This window comes from Protomyctophum parallelum (genome assembly GCF_964188405.1).
Source record: "Protomyctophum parallelum genome assembly, chromosome: 23".
Taxonomy (NCBI): domain Eukaryota; kingdom Metazoa; phylum Chordata; class Actinopteri; order Myctophiformes; family Myctophidae; genus Protomyctophum; species Protomyctophum parallelum.
In genome coordinates, this window is record NC_139715.1 from 27,466,163 (window position 1) to 27,481,706 (window position 15,544).

General features: G+C 45.3%; 1 protein-coding gene across 1 annotated transcript in view; it reads left to right on the forward strand.

Annotated features, from left to right (window-relative positions):
• Positions 1 to 15,544, forward strand: part of LOC310853979 (tensin-1-like) — a 128,707-nt gene that overhangs the window by 15,965 nt on the left and 97,198 nt on the right. The window contains exons 4-6 of the mRNA XM_083758454.1: positions 12,217 to 12,269; positions 12,975 to 13,149; positions 14,842 to 14,892. Of these exons, the coding sequence (XP_083614580.1) occupies positions 13,000 to 13,149; positions 14,842 to 14,892 (201 nt within the window). The 5' untranslated portion in view covers positions 12,217 to 12,269; positions 12,975 to 12,999. The remainder of the gene's footprint in view (positions 1 to 12,216; positions 12,270 to 12,974; positions 13,150 to 14,841; positions 14,893 to 15,544) is intronic.

The following is a 15,544-nucleotide window of genomic DNA, read 5'->3' on the forward strand; positions in this document are numbered from 1 at the left end:
CTCTCTCTCCCTCTCTCTCCTCCTCTTACTCTCTCTCTCCCTATACCTCTCTCCTTCTCTTACTCTCTCCCTCTCTCTCTCCTCCTCTTACTCTCTCTCTCCCTCTCTCTCTCCTCCTCTTACTCTCTCTCTCCCTCTCTCTCTCCTTCTCTTACTCTCTCTCTCCCTCCCTCTCTCTCTCTCTCGCTCTCGCTCTCTCTCTCCCTCCCTCTCCCCCTCTCTCTCACGGACCAAGCTCTGGTCTGACCCTGGTGGCTAAATGATGCTTACTCACACGAACCGTGAAGTCAATCACGTCCATATATGTTAATAATAACCCATCGCCGAACTACGCCGATTTGTGCTGAGTCGTATGGCATGTCCAATCCATATATGGGCGTATTTGTGGATCAGCGATGCCGTCGGGCATATCCATTATATTGACATATATCTGCGGACCGACCTGCCTGATTCTGGAATAATATTAGGCTTACTAGTAAATAGAATGGACCTTTTAAAATACATCTATAAATTCCCAGGTGCCTTTCCGAGAAGAAATCCTTCTCTTTTCATGTCAAGTTAACTCTGAGAGTGTCACAATGAATGGACCCATATTTGCACACATGCATGCACACACGTATGCACGCGCGCGCACACACGCAAACATGCACACATTTTATAATTTACACCTCCGGCTCCCACACACACCAGTGGTGCAGGTTTTGCCGGTCAGCTGTCTCAACAACCACAGACACAGAAGGTCCGAAACACACACACACACACGCGCACAAGCACGAACGCACGCACATTCACCCACTCATGCGTCATGGCAATGCCTGAGCGAAGGCATCCAACAAACATCAGCCCAGACGCTTGGCTCATCGGGAGATGTTTCTGCCTGGCGGTGGTGACTCAAGGCCAGGTCCTAAACGCCGAGCGATGACTCAATCTGCTCTCACTTATTCACACATAACTCACCTTATATGCACTCAGAGAGAGAGAGAGAGAGAGAGAGAGAGAACTGGGTGTTTGACGGGACAAATGCACTTGGAGGGAGGGTTACAGGTTACGTTGTTTACTGCAAGAAGAGAGATGGAGATGGTCTATGAAACTATGGGCTGTATTTTGCGTGTCTTAAGTACCAGGTCTTATTCCCTAACTTGAGTAAACTAAAGACCTGGAGGCGTGATCAATGCCATTTGGCTATTCTGAGTGGCCAAAGAGCATTGATCACGCCTCCAGGTCTTTAGTCTACTCAAGTTAGGGAATAAGACCTGGTACTTAAGACACGCAAAATACAACCCTATATGTACGATATTGTCGGGTAAAAAGTCAAGCATATATATATAAATAAATAAAAGTTGGGTCCATGTTTGCACTCTCAGAGCTAAATTGACACTTAGACCATCGCAGTATGGGGTTGAGATATGGGCATTATGTTAATACAGCAGATATGACTGGCAATATATAAAACATGACGCGGCTCGTGGTAGAGCGCGTATCCTACCATATCATTATCAAGCTTAAACCCTCTCCAGCAGCTGGCCACGGTTACAATCTGACCGCAGGCCCTTATTGGCTGCATGTCATCCCCCCCCTCTCTCCCCCCCATGCCGCTCCTGTCCGTCACTATAAAAAAAAAAAGGGGGAAATTTTGTGGATCACGGGATCTGCAAAGAAATGGCCGTGGCTCAGAGTCGACGTGGATCTCGGACTTGGCTCCAATGTGTGGATCTCAGACTTGGTGTGACCGGTCTGTCTTATGTCGTAAGACATAGATGTCCAGGCGTCTTATGTCGTAAGACATAGATGTCCAGGCGTCTTATGTCGTAAGACATAGATGTCCAGTCGTCTTATGTTGTAAGACATATAGATGGGGCTGGAAACTTACTCAGATTTGGAGTAATGACTGACTCCAAATCTGGGCAAGCTCTCAGAGCCTTATTGACTTAAAATAAAAAAATAAAATGTAATAGTTAAGTTAAAATACGTATAATAATACAATACAATCAAAGTTAGTGGATGTACTTCTGTGGTTAGCTCTGGTCCATATAGCGTTAGGAGTTATACGCCATAACGCTATATGACTCCTATGGGCATTTGTTTCATATCACCGGCCTTTGTTTTGGTGAGTAGCAAAAGTGTATTTTATTTTTTTACTAAAGTCGAGAGACTGCTATACCGGTGATATATGAAAAAAAGAAATGCCCAAAGAGACACATCCTAATGCTGTGGACCGGAGCTATATTATGTCGTCTATTACAGGACATTTGGCGCTGTTCTCTTCGGTCCAGCAGATTGCAAGATAAGCTCCGGACAGACAGACACACACGCACAGACCCTGTCATAGACGGCTAGTCTCTTGCTAGAGCCTCGCCGTAAACAGTTTATCTTTAAAGAGAAATAGTTTGGACTGTCTGTGCAGCTCAGAGGCATAGATGAGATCGAAACACTTCGCTCCCTTCAATGACTTCATTGTGGCATCCTCGCAGTGCTCTCCTTCAGACTGATTGGCATAACATGGATGCCATTTGACCAATATTTAAAGGACCACTTCACCACTTTTCAACCTATCTTCATATAATAGGTCCTCACTAATAATCATGATAAAATGGCGCAATTGTTTTCTACTCGGTCTGTGTCTCATAGGAGGGCTGTGGGCAGGTTCAGAAACCGTCTTCCAGTGACATCATCGATGGGGAATACAAGCTAATAAAAACTGCAGGCTTTCTAGACCTGAAAAGTTGCAATGCGAAAATGGAAGCCATCGTTCTCACGATAATGAAAATCAAATTTTTCTTTAAAAAGCAATCTTTCTAATGATGTCACTGGAAGACGGTTTCTAAACTGCCCACAGCCCTCCTATGAGATACAGACTGAGTAGAAAAGAATCGTGCCATTTTATCATGATTATTAATGAGGACCTATTATATGAAGATAGGTTGAAAAGTGGTGAAGTGGTCCTTTAAGCCAATTGGTCTGAAGGAGAGCATTGGTGGATGGCACAATAAAAGTCATTGAAGGGAGCCACGGCGTGCGAACCCATCCATGCTTTTGTTTCGTTTGCGCTCGGCACCTATACCTTTTTACAGGGTGTGTGGATGTGCGTGACCTTTGATTACCGTTGAACTGTCTATGCAAGTGAAAATAACTCATCATGTACTGTGTATATAGACATTCATTCTTCTTAAAGGCTGTAGTTATAGGATAGAGTTTGGAAGAGTTTTAGGAAGAGTATATACCTTGAACTTGAACCCATGTGACCGACGCCATGGGTTCAAGCAACGGGCCAAGTTTGGAGATTTGTAAACCATTTCAATTTCCTCAACCTTTACTTGTTACTGCATCACATCCCCCGTTCCCTCTGTTTCCTGTTTCAAAGAAACGGATGGATGCTCATTGGTCGATATCCATGACAAGCATTCTTTTAGGTCTGTGCTATCAAAGAGCATGCCACTATAGTCATGATAATGACATTTTTTTTCTAGCACAGGATTTTCCTTTGCATTGAATGCACATTATCTGTGAGCGCATGCCATATGCCGTATATACTGTTGCATGTGAATGCCTGCTGTACGACGTGTGTGTGTACGTGCTTGTATTACTATACTTGTGAGTCCCCACAAGTGGAGCATATAACGGCATTTAAGACGAGGCCAAGAAAACAACGAAGAGGAATGGTTGTTTTAAAAATGGCAAAAAAAAAAGAAAAAAAAGTTTTTAGGCTTATATACAACTAGAACTGCACTCTGTCGAGTGCATACTTGCTTGTTGCACACTAGTAGGCCATAAATGGCCAACTAGTGCGCAAGCAGAGCGCGCAAGTACTTTCGACCGTTATAAACTGTCACTTTTGATGCGTATGCACCGTCCCAGCAAATTGTGCCTGATACGGCAGTGGTGCCAGATTACATACATGTATACACAGGAGCATTACCTTTAATCCTCCCAACACTAAAACATATCGTCATTACGTCGCCATCGAAAACCAATTACACTCTGGCATTGGGTCCTTTAATCCACATAATTATGTCTTACGTCATCATTGAGAGCTAGTTATACATATACACACCATGTAATCTGGTCCCAGCAAATCGGGCACAATTTGCTGGGACGGTGCATACGCATCAAAAGTGGCGGGTTGGCTGGGACGGTGCATACGAGCCGGGCGAAACTATTACTTGCGCGCTCTGCTTGCGCAAGTAATTAGGAAAGCATTCAGGTTGTGTTAGTTATGCCTGTCTCATACTTGGTTGCGTGCAGGCTCGCGCACCAAGAGTAGCTGAACTACAGGCTCTCAAGGCAGCACAGACACAGCCCGGCGTTCAAGAACAGGTAAAATGTACTGTAGTACAGTATAGTAATACAAACGTGTGTGTGTGTGTGTGTGTGAGTGTGTGTGTGTGTGTGTGTGTGTCTGTGTCCGTGTGTTTTCATGCCTATGAGCGTGTGTGTCTGTGTGTCCGTGTGCGGGTATGCGTGCGTGCGTGGGTGAGTGTGTGTGTTTATTCAGTTGGAATAGAACGGTGGTTCTCAAACCTTTACTGTACAGTACATACTGTAACTCCTCAGTTACAGACCTGTATAAAAAGGATCCATTTGGAACCCCTCATGAAGGAAACCCGAGGGTCCCTCTGGACCCCTCCCTTTGAGAACCACTGGAATAGGAAAGCCATCCATCCAGCCATCATGGTCATTGAGTGTGGTCGTGTTTGGACTTGTCGAGGTCAGCTCCATGGACGTGGCTCTCTGTTTGAGGTGTCACATTCACAACATAGCGGCACTCATCTGGTCCGGAACAATCACACATTCCTGTGCCTTCTCGGCACCATTATGTAAATACCATACACACATACTAACCTTAACAACAACAACTAGGGTTGCCACCTGTCCCATATAAAATATGCAGTCGTGACAATTAAATATCTGTCCCGTTTAGAACCCATACGGGCCTAGATTTCTTACTGTATTTTCACAAACGTCCCAAATGCACATGTCTGACACACACACACACACACACACACACACACACACACACACACACACACACACACACACACTACACACACACACACACACACACACACACACACACACACACACACACACACACACACACACACACACACACACACACAAACACACACACAGCAACAGTGAATTTAAAGAATGATGAACAAAATAAAACACAGGCCAGCAAATCTGTCGTATAGGACCCAGGCGCCTTTGTCTCTTTGTTGTGCCAAAATCCTGTCTGTGCCTGCCCTGCACTGTCACGGGGTTTGCCCCTATAGTCATACGGACAGCCAGGGCATTTTTTTTAGAAAGTCTACCCGGGCCCCGATAATCCACCACGTCCACAACAACTGAAAGCGCAAAACGCATGCGTGCAAAAAAAGAAAAAGAAAGCAGGCAAAAATCAAACACTTGGCTTTGAACAGCATCAATGGGAATGAAAAATAAAGCAAATTAAGTTGACAAAATGTTTTTTTTTTCCTGTTGCGTATCGCGCATGCTGGGCCTGTTTGAACAGCATGCCTGAAGAGCAACACTCCCGTATAACGTATACACGCATTGACAACATTTCGCTTGCTTGTACCTGTATGAGTGAGTGACCAATAAACCCCTCTTGGTTCTTGATCTTGACGTGTGGACGCAGAGGAAGAGGCCAGTAGTATGGTCATGGGTCTACGTGCCTCATGCTTCTCCCGACCCTGATACGGTATGGGACATTCTGTTCTTTATCCATTCGATGTCCTAACCTGCTTGTACTTCTTAGTAAATATTATGTCAATGCTTGCTACATACAGTACCTGCCCTATAAACGTAGATTTCTGTGTATTGTCCGAGCAGCTAAAGAGCAGGCTTTGCAGCGTGGAATCTCTTGGTTCCTTAAATGGTGCATTTATATAGCGCCTTGCCCTTTTTATCCAAGGCGCTTTACAGAGATTGTGCATTTACATTCACCCATTCACGCACACATTCATACACCGATGGTGGCGGAAACCATGCAAGGCACCAACCAGCACATCAGGAGCATTTAGGGGTTCAGCGTCTTGCTCAAGGACACTTCGACACTAACTCTGGGGGAGCCCACAGGGTTTACCATCCGGCCACTCTACCCCTGATCCACCGCCTCCCTCACCCCCAGAGGTGGACATAGTGTGCTGCTTAATCCCTTAGTATTTCTCCACATAGAGCGCCGGAGTCCTGACGTCACTCTCTCATCACCTGGTTCTAAAGTCCTGACGTCACTCGCTCATCCCCTGGTTCTAAAGTCCTGACGTCACTCGCTCATCACCTGGTTCTAAAGTCCTGACGTCACTCGCTCATCCCCTGGTTCTAAAGTCCTGACGTCACTCGCTCATCCCCTGGTTCTAAAGTCCTGACGTCACTCGCTCATCACCTGGTTCTAAAGTCCTGACGTCACTCGCTCATCCCCTGGTTCTAAAGTCCTGACGTCACTCGCTCATCCCCTGGTTCTAAAGTCCTGACGTCACTCGCTCATCACCTGGTTCTAAAGTCCTGACGTCAGTCGCTCATCCCCTGGTTCTAAAGTCATGACGTCACTCGCTCATCCCCTGGTTCTAAAGTCCTGACGTCACTCGCTCATCTCCTGGTTCTAAAGTCCTGACGTCACTCGCTCATCCCCTGGTTCTAAAGTCCTGACGTCACTCGCTCATCCCCTGGTTCTAAAGTCCTGACGTCACTCGCTCATCCCCTGGTTCTAAAGTCCTGACGTCACTCGCTCATCCCCTGGTTCTAAAGTCCTGACGTCACTCGCTCATCCCCTGGTTCTAAAGACATGACCTCGCACTCGCTCATCCCCTGGTTCTAAAGTCCTGATGTCACTCGCTCATCCCCTGGTGGCTGGTTCTAAAGACATGACCTCACTCGCTCATCCCCTGGTTCGCAGAGGTTTTTCTCTATGGAGAATAACACTGGGTCATCTTAAAACCGTCTCATATAAGAATTGTGGTCCAGAAATAAACAAACCGTCTCGGCCATATTGTCGGGGAGGTAGTCTCTGTATTGTTTCCGATAGTCAGTCACTCGTATTTGAAACAGTCTTTTTCTAGCGAAAATGCACTGTTAAAGGGACACTTCACCCTTTTTGCAAAAAAATATATGTTAATGACGTTTAGAAGCTTTAGAACACTTTCCTGGGGGTATTTATGTGTGTAATATGTGGTTTTAGATATTTTAGATTGTAGCAGTGAGCCTGTTGTCTCTGATGTCATGGACACTGGGCTCACTTCCTTCCTGGACTACATGTTGTCTCAGTAAGACAGCTCTCCCCCTATCCACAAGGAGGAGCAGTGCACCAAAGAATTATGGGAATTGTAGTCCAGGAAGGTAGTGAGACCATTGTCCATGACATCAGAGACAACAGGCTCACTGCTACAATCTAAAATATCTAAAACCACATATTACACACATAAATACCCCCAGGAAAGTGATCTAAAGCTTCTAAACGTCATTAACATATATTTCTTTGCAAAAAGGGTGAAGTGTCCCTTTAAGATTAGCGTTTTCTCTGAGTCAGATGATTCTTCATATCCATATGAGTGAAACCCCGGGACGATCTGTTTATTTTTTTCAAACACACTTCTTATATGAATCTAAGATCCCTCTATGGCAGTGTTGTTTTCGTCGACTAAAACTAAGACGAAAAATGTTCGTCGACTACCTTTTTTCACTAACGAAAACTAAATGGAAACTAAAGGAACACTAAGCTATGATGACTAAAACTAAGACTAAATATACTGACAATTTCGTCAACAAATAAAAACTAGACTAAAATGTTAGGAAGGGACTAGTTGACAGTGTAAGTCATTTTACACTTGTTTGCATGCTGAAAATAGCAGATCTACAAGCTCACAACGTGTTGCAGCGCGACACGTTTTGAGCTTGTATATCTGCTATTTTCAGCATGTGTAAAAACACTCATTACGACGGCATCAAGACCCGCCAAAATACGTTTTAGTCGACTAAATCAACTGTAGATTTAGTCGACTAAAACTAGACTAACACTAAGACGTTCCAGGTGACTAAAATGTGACTAAAACTAAATGAAGTTTCAGTCCAAAGACTATGACTAAACTGATATAGAAATTTGCTGCCAAAAACAACACTGGTTGACGTCAGACTTCGGTGCTCTATTGAAGGTGGCAACCCTACTGACAACACATCATGATGTCGACACACATGTTGTGTTGAAAATTCATTAAACACGTACTGGGCTGACCTATACTAGGGATGTGCATGTTGATGTTCCACTGTTTCGAATATATTTTGACCTCAACTGCTGGTAAAAAGTAAATGGATCATTACGTTCAAAGGGTATTGTGCGTTAATCGTCACTTAAAGGTGTCATGACATTCATTTTCATTTATTTTTTCTTTTTCTGAACTTTGAACATTCAGTGGATTTATCTGTGGTCTGGGGGTTTTCTCTGTGTGTTCCGAAGCCTCTTGAGCTGCAATGAAAACATAACAATTTGCCAGCAGAGGTCACCGTTGAGGGATTTTTGCCTGCCAATCATCGCCTCTGCTCTGCCCCGCCCAGGGGCAGGGCGGAAGCATAGGGGGGAGGGGCAGCGAGGAGAGGGGGTGGGATCTGTGGACGTTGACCTCAGTATCCATAGACGGATCAGAGCACTTGAACTTGAACCCCAGATCACAGAAAATCCACTAAATGTTCAAAGTTAGCATTTTTGGGGTGCAATTGAGGCAAACATAATTATAATTTATTATAATTTATTTACGTCATTGTATGTAAACCTTGATGATAAATAAAACCTTTTTTCCCGTTTATGCAGTATTATTATAATTATAATAATTATTATTATTTTCTTTTTTTTTACTGACATCGGAATCTAATTTGGAGGACTGGCACTAATATTCGAAAATTATACTTGTGTGTGCGAGTGTTGACAATGACGCCTCCTTGTGTCTGCATGCGGAATATGATGCTTTCAAAGGAACCCAGGATGGATTTGGAGAGGAGAAGAGAGATGCGTGGTGTTGCCTTGACTGTGACGTCTCGCCATCATGCTGTATCTGCCAGTACTTTTCTCCTTGCCCTGAAATCGGTTTTTAACTGCTGTACTGTCTTTGGCGGCGCCTGAATTTCCCCCAATCAGTGAATCAATAAAGCTCTTATTATCTTAGGAGATGTTATAGGAGACAAAATAAATTAGAGGTAAAAAAAAATAAGTTAAATAGAGTTCATCTTACGGGGGACATGCATGGTCGACTGAGTTTTTGTCCATCGCCGCGTTTGTGATGACGTCCAACAGTCCCATAAGAAAGACCCACAGGGAGACTTCAAGCAAACACGTCGCCTACACAATGCAATGCAGTGCACGGAAAGGAAAAGGAAAGGTACTATGTTTACCCAGGGTAACTGGACTAAGCTCAAGAACTTGTTTACAGCCATGGGCCCTGCTCATAGAACATTTCATGGTAGGGGTTCAATGCCTTGTTCAAGGGCACTTCAGCGGTGGTAATTTTAACGTGCCGGTCCGGGGATACGAACTAGTGACCTTCCGATATCAAGACCGCTCCGCAAACCGTTCGGCCACCGCTGCCACGGCAACGCCTTCAGACGTGCACAGACGCAGGGAGATAGGAGAGAGGAGTAAACAGTCAACACAGGGAGATGCAATAAGGAGAGATAACAAGGCTGGAAGAGGAGGGGTTGGAGACACGGAATGGGCGGGTCACTGGGGAAGGAGGTTAGCAACTAAGAGAGAAAATAAATAAACCGTCGGAGGGAGAGATGCAGGGGAATACGACGGAGAAGAAGGAGGAAGACAAGAATACATGAGAGAGAGAGAGGGAGAGGGAGAGGGAGGCTTGTGACTCATCACAGCATCTCCAGTTACTCCGGACCGGAGCACCGGTTCTCGTCTAATCGAAGCATGCAGCAAGTTGTAACATCTCTTCCTCTGTAAAGGGTTGAACCCTGTGGGGGGTTCCTTATGATTCTACTTCCACAGCCTCAGACTGGGTTCCGTCTACTTTAACACATGAAGGGGACGTTTCCATTTTTTGGGATCATTTTGTTTTTGTTATTTGTTTTTTTTATGCAGAGACTATAGACTATAAGATTTGGATTGCGATAAATTGAAAAGGGAGGGCAGTATGACCCTGGGCGCCTCCATCCGTAGACGTTTTAACTCCCTGCGTACGTCCTGGAGGCGCAGCACCGGGTACCTGTTCAACAAGGTAAGCTACGCCCATCGCAGGAGCTCCAAAAATGGCGCTATATACTTATGCCATAAATACATTTAGGGGTCATTTTAACATTGTCGAGCAACGGTGAAGACGAAAGCAAAGCGATGGCCCCTTAAAAACTATGAAAACATTGATTTGATTTGATGGATGCTTTCAGTGATCATTTTAAACTTGTGCACGTGTGCGTGCGCGTGTGCGTGTTCATGCATATTCTATACATGAGTGCACACGATGCGTGCGTTCCATTGATTCGCCGCTATACATTAACACATGCAGTGCCAATGTTGTGTTCCCGTTAACCCTCGCCGTATGCAGTACATGTGCGAGCCCCGGCAGCTTGTTCTCGTGATCTGTCAAGTCGCAGTACAACAACACCAACACACGACAGCCCCCCTCCCCACGTCCCCAAACCCCCATGTGACAACCCCCCCCCCCCCCCCCCGCCGCCTGTCCCAGAACCTCGTGTGACAACCCCCTCATACCCCACCCCTCCCCTCCTTGCCCCCCCCCCCCCCACCCCCCCCCCCATGTGAACAAACAGCCTGTTTCAGTTTGCAGACACCAGCGTCGTCGTAGTGCAGAGCATCTGGTTCCTGTCAAATCACGGTGAATTATGGTTCTCGTTTTTGTGTCGGCTTCGGGAGGATTTCTAGCCTCATCTCGGCGAGGCTACATCAACACGGAGGGGCTCAGGGAGGCAGTGTTCTTAACCCCAACATGGAGGGGCTCAGGGAGGCAGTGTTCTTAACCCCGGCGCCGTTGTTTGTCTGTCCCCCGGCCGGCCGGACCTCCTCCTCCTCCTCAACTCCAACAGTCACCCCAACACAGTCCAAACCCGTCGCCATGGTTCTCCACTTGACCAGCGCCAAGTGCTGCTGGTGCTTAATGATATTGTGGGAAAAGAAACTTGAGAATGCAAAAGAGGGGAGGGGGGGGGGGGGGGGGGTGTTATCGTGAAGATAATCTCGAGGCATTTGATTGGATGGCTGTCATTTTTGGACGGTGTCCTCTTTTTGTAGCGGCTTATTGACCATCCAAGATCGTGCCGATATATACACACAGTAAAATCCCTCAGTGTTAAGTTAAACCATTTTGGTTCCTTCTCAGAGTTACAAAAGGATAAATTGGCATTTTTACTGTGCAACACTATAGGCAAACTGAACAGAACAGAATAGAATAGATCACACCTTTCTTTTCTTTTTTTTGTCACCAGCAAAATAAATAACAATGGAAAACATTTGTGTCTGCATGTGTGAGGCGGTGATTGTGCAACAGAGCTACTTCATGTTCTAATAACATTTATAACACAGCAGACCTGATGCAGCGAATAGCAGCCAAACCCGGCCGCTTCCCCAGGAAAATAGCTACATAGGAGACAAGCTAATTGGAGCTTTCAGTCGGTTTCATGACAGCATCTGTTAATTATTTTGTCTTGGAACACGCTGCTCTTTATCTTGTTTCCCTCTCTCTCTGTCACTGTGCCTCTCTTTCTCTTCATTTCTTTATATCGCGTTTATGTTTATCAATCTTTATTTCTCTCTTAAAGACTTTTTTTCTTACAGATGTATAAGGTTTCTTCAAACGGCTCTTCTCTCTTTCTCCTTCCCTCTCTTCTCTATTTCTCTCGGCTTTCTCAGTCCGTCTCTCTCCTACTCAGAAACACTTACAGTTTTAGCCTCATGATCTGTTTTCTTATACCCAATGTCATATTGTAATTTAATAATGTGAGGAGGCCTCATCATTACCAGATGGAGATTGCTTATGAGTGTGTGTGTGTGTGTGTGTGTGTGTGTGTGTGTGTGTGTGTGTGTGTGTGTGTGTGTGACTGTGTGCGTGTGCGTGTGTGTGTGTGTGCGTGACTGTGTGTGTGTGTGTGTGTGCGTGACTGTGTGTGTGTGTGTGTGTGTGTGTGTGCGTGTGTGTGTGTGACTGTGTGTGTGTGTGTGTGTGTGTGTGTGTGTGTACATGTGCGTGCACGTGTGTGTGTGTTTTGCAGGGATCTACGAGGTCGCGACTAGAGAGTGTAGTCTCAAGACGAAAGCTGTCACAGTAAGATTTCGTTCCCACAATACTGTAATGTAATGCACACAACATTATCAAACAATCACTATCCACCCCTTTGAAGTGTCCAATTACAGTATCCAAATGCGGAGTCCAAATGCAGTGACCAAACTACTTAGGAATACCATCTAAATGCCGTCACTATTTGTGACAGCAGAGGCAGTAGAATGTGTAAAATCTACTGTACTATGGTCCCCCACCCTGTATCACACAAGCAATGCAAACGTCTTACTTGTTTTCCTGTCCTTAATTGTGAGTAGTATTGGAGTATGATTTAAGCGTTAAATGAGAGACTTTGTCGTGAAAATAGTCTACTGGTGTTTAACTCATACAAGCTTGTATAGGTCTGCTATTTTTGAAAAATCGAAGAACGACTGACATAGAAACATAGCTTTTTCAAGAAAACTGTCATTTTCAAACAGACATTTTTTAGAATCTGATCTCATGTCAGAATGGGTTAAAGGGTTGTTGGTTGTGTCCACCCATAGGGGTCAGATCGTGGCCCCCGGGGCCATGGAGGAGCCCTACGAGGTGGACCTGGTGTAAAGGGTTGTGGGTTAAAGGGTTGTGGTTGTGTGTCCACCCATACTTAGGGGTCAGATCGTGGCCCCCGGGGCCATGGAGGAGCCCTACGATGTGGACCTGGTGTAAAGGGTTGTGGGTTAAAGGGTTGTTGGTTGTGTCCACCCATAGGGGTCAGATCGTGGTCCCCGGGGCCATGGAGGAGCCCTACGAGGTGGACCTGGTGTACATCACGGAGCGGATCATCTCCGTCTCCTTCCCCATCGCCACCGACGAGCGCAGCTACGCCGCCAACCTCAAGGAGGTGGCCTCCATGCTGCGCTCCAAGCACGGCGAGCATTACCTGGTGAGAAGAAGAAGAACCGCCGTCAATAATATGCATGTTCTCCCCGTGTCCCCTAGGGTAGGTACCCTCACATGTTCTCCCCGTGTCCCCTAGGGTATAGGTACCCTCACATGTTCTCCCCATGTCCCCTAGGGTAGGTACCCTCACATGTTCTCCCCTTGTCCCCCTAGGGTAGGTACCCTCACATGTTCTCCCCTTGTCCCCCTAGGGTAGGTACCCTCACATGTTCTCCCCGTGTGCCCTAGGGTAGGTACCCTCACAAAAAACATGCAGTAATCCTGGTCTCTAAACCGCCTCCCCCTGGCCAACCGGGGCGCCTGATGGAGGGGAAAGGAACTGGTTGGAATAACGTGTTCCTTCCACGCGCTACGTCCAACCAGGGAAACTCCCCCCTGTCAGGTGTAAAGGAGCAACTTGGACACTCAGGCATGAAGGAAGCATGAGTTCAAGTCCGTTGCTCTCCCCAGGTTGGCGGAGGGTGTGTAGAGCCCAGGATCACATTAGATAATTGACACAGGGGATTTGGGTTACAAAATTGTGGGATACATTTAAAAAAATAAAAAAATATGCTGGCAAGGGACCTTGCGTCAAAAGGGGGCTTCAGATCACACATACTGTAACACCACACTGTATAACCTGCTACCATGTGTGAGGGTATAACAGTTAATCGAACTAATCCATTTAACCATTCATTTAAAAAATATACAGTCGATTATCTAGTTAAATAAATTATTAACAATCTATCCCTATTTTGGGATTATCATTGTAGGAAAAAATATATATCATTTTAAAAACATAGTGAAAATAGTTAAAACGACAACCTCATCTGACACATTTTGAGCTTGTACTGTACATCTGCTATTTCCACTAATAGTTTTTTTTGCATCAAAATAGTTCTAGATTCATCAAAACCAGGAATCGATAGAATAATCAATAAGAAAATTATCGATCATCGTTGCAGCCCCAATGCCTCCGTTGAACTTCAACCGATTATCCATAGTTGGGCCGCGGGGGCCCCTGTGCCGGTGTGTCCTTATTCCCTGATAAGCGGCAGGTGCACCTGAGACATCCCTAACTACCACTCGCAGATGGTGCCACCTGCTGCCACCTGCACATTAACACTATCAGTGATGGAAGTGCTTCAAAATAGAAGCTCTGGGTGGCCGGGGTTGTCTCAGCGCTTTTACTCTGAAAGCCATGACCCGGAAACAATCTACAAAGAAAAGTTGACTTTTACATTGCTAGCTTACATTGCGATCATTTTAATTTATACGATAATATATGATCCAAAAAGCGTTCATATTTTGCGGGAGAGACGGATGAGGAGCAGAAATGAAGCGCCAGCATAATCGATCCGTTCATAACCATGGAGAGCGCCCCGGATTAGGAAATTCTTTCATGTCAAGTCAACGGTCAAGTCAACGGTAAGCTAATATGAGCCCAGAGCGTAGTATACGGCAGCCGAAAGGCGAACGGGCCAAAAAATATATATTCTTATCTCGCCCCGTATCATTGAGGATGCGCTAGGAGGACGTCCAGCGACGTCCAAGGCTCAGCTCGGTTTTAATCCTTAAGACGTCCTGAGGCGTTTTACGAATGGAATGTGTTAATAGATGACGGCTCAGAAGTGCTTTATTGTTGAATGTGTCTATTAGTGTTCTGATGTGTGCTCTTTGCTTTCTCTGCTTACAGATGCTCAACCTGAGCGAGCGAAGGAGTGACATCTTCAAGCTAAACCACAAGGTGCCAAATCCATAAACTTCTTCAAGATCATATCTTACTGTATTTTGGATATTTGAAATATATGGGGAAATGTGTGTATGTAGGTACAACTTACTTTCTTTACCTCCTCTGCAATTCAGCTATAACGGCTGCCTCTCAGTCTTCACCAAGGGTAAAAGAAAGTGCAATTGATTTAATCGATTCTTACAAAGATATTCGTCATTATTGGCAACAACAACAAAAAAAAGCTCACGATGCGTTAGAGCTACCGTTTTATTTCTGCGTCACACCGTTGTGTGACAAAGTATAAAATTACGTGCAAACATGGGCGGAGCTTGGGGGGGTTCACCCCCTGAAAAAAAAAAAAAAGGGTTTTTTTTTTATTTTTTTACTTTAATACCTTCTGGCTTCTGACTGTAGTTTGTAATCATCTCTCTTATCATGATATGATGACTCGCTGTACGGCTGTAGTGCATGTGTGTGAGCTGCTGTACTACCTAAATAACTCATTTTTAGGGGTTAGGGCATTGTAAAAACGCTAAAATGCGCGTGCGCGCGGGTGTCGTTGGCCAAGCTGTCGCACCCCCCAGCGTCAACTTCAAGCTCCGCCTATGCGTGCAAATGGTTAATCAATTAATTGATATATACATTTAACATAAACCAAATGGATAGA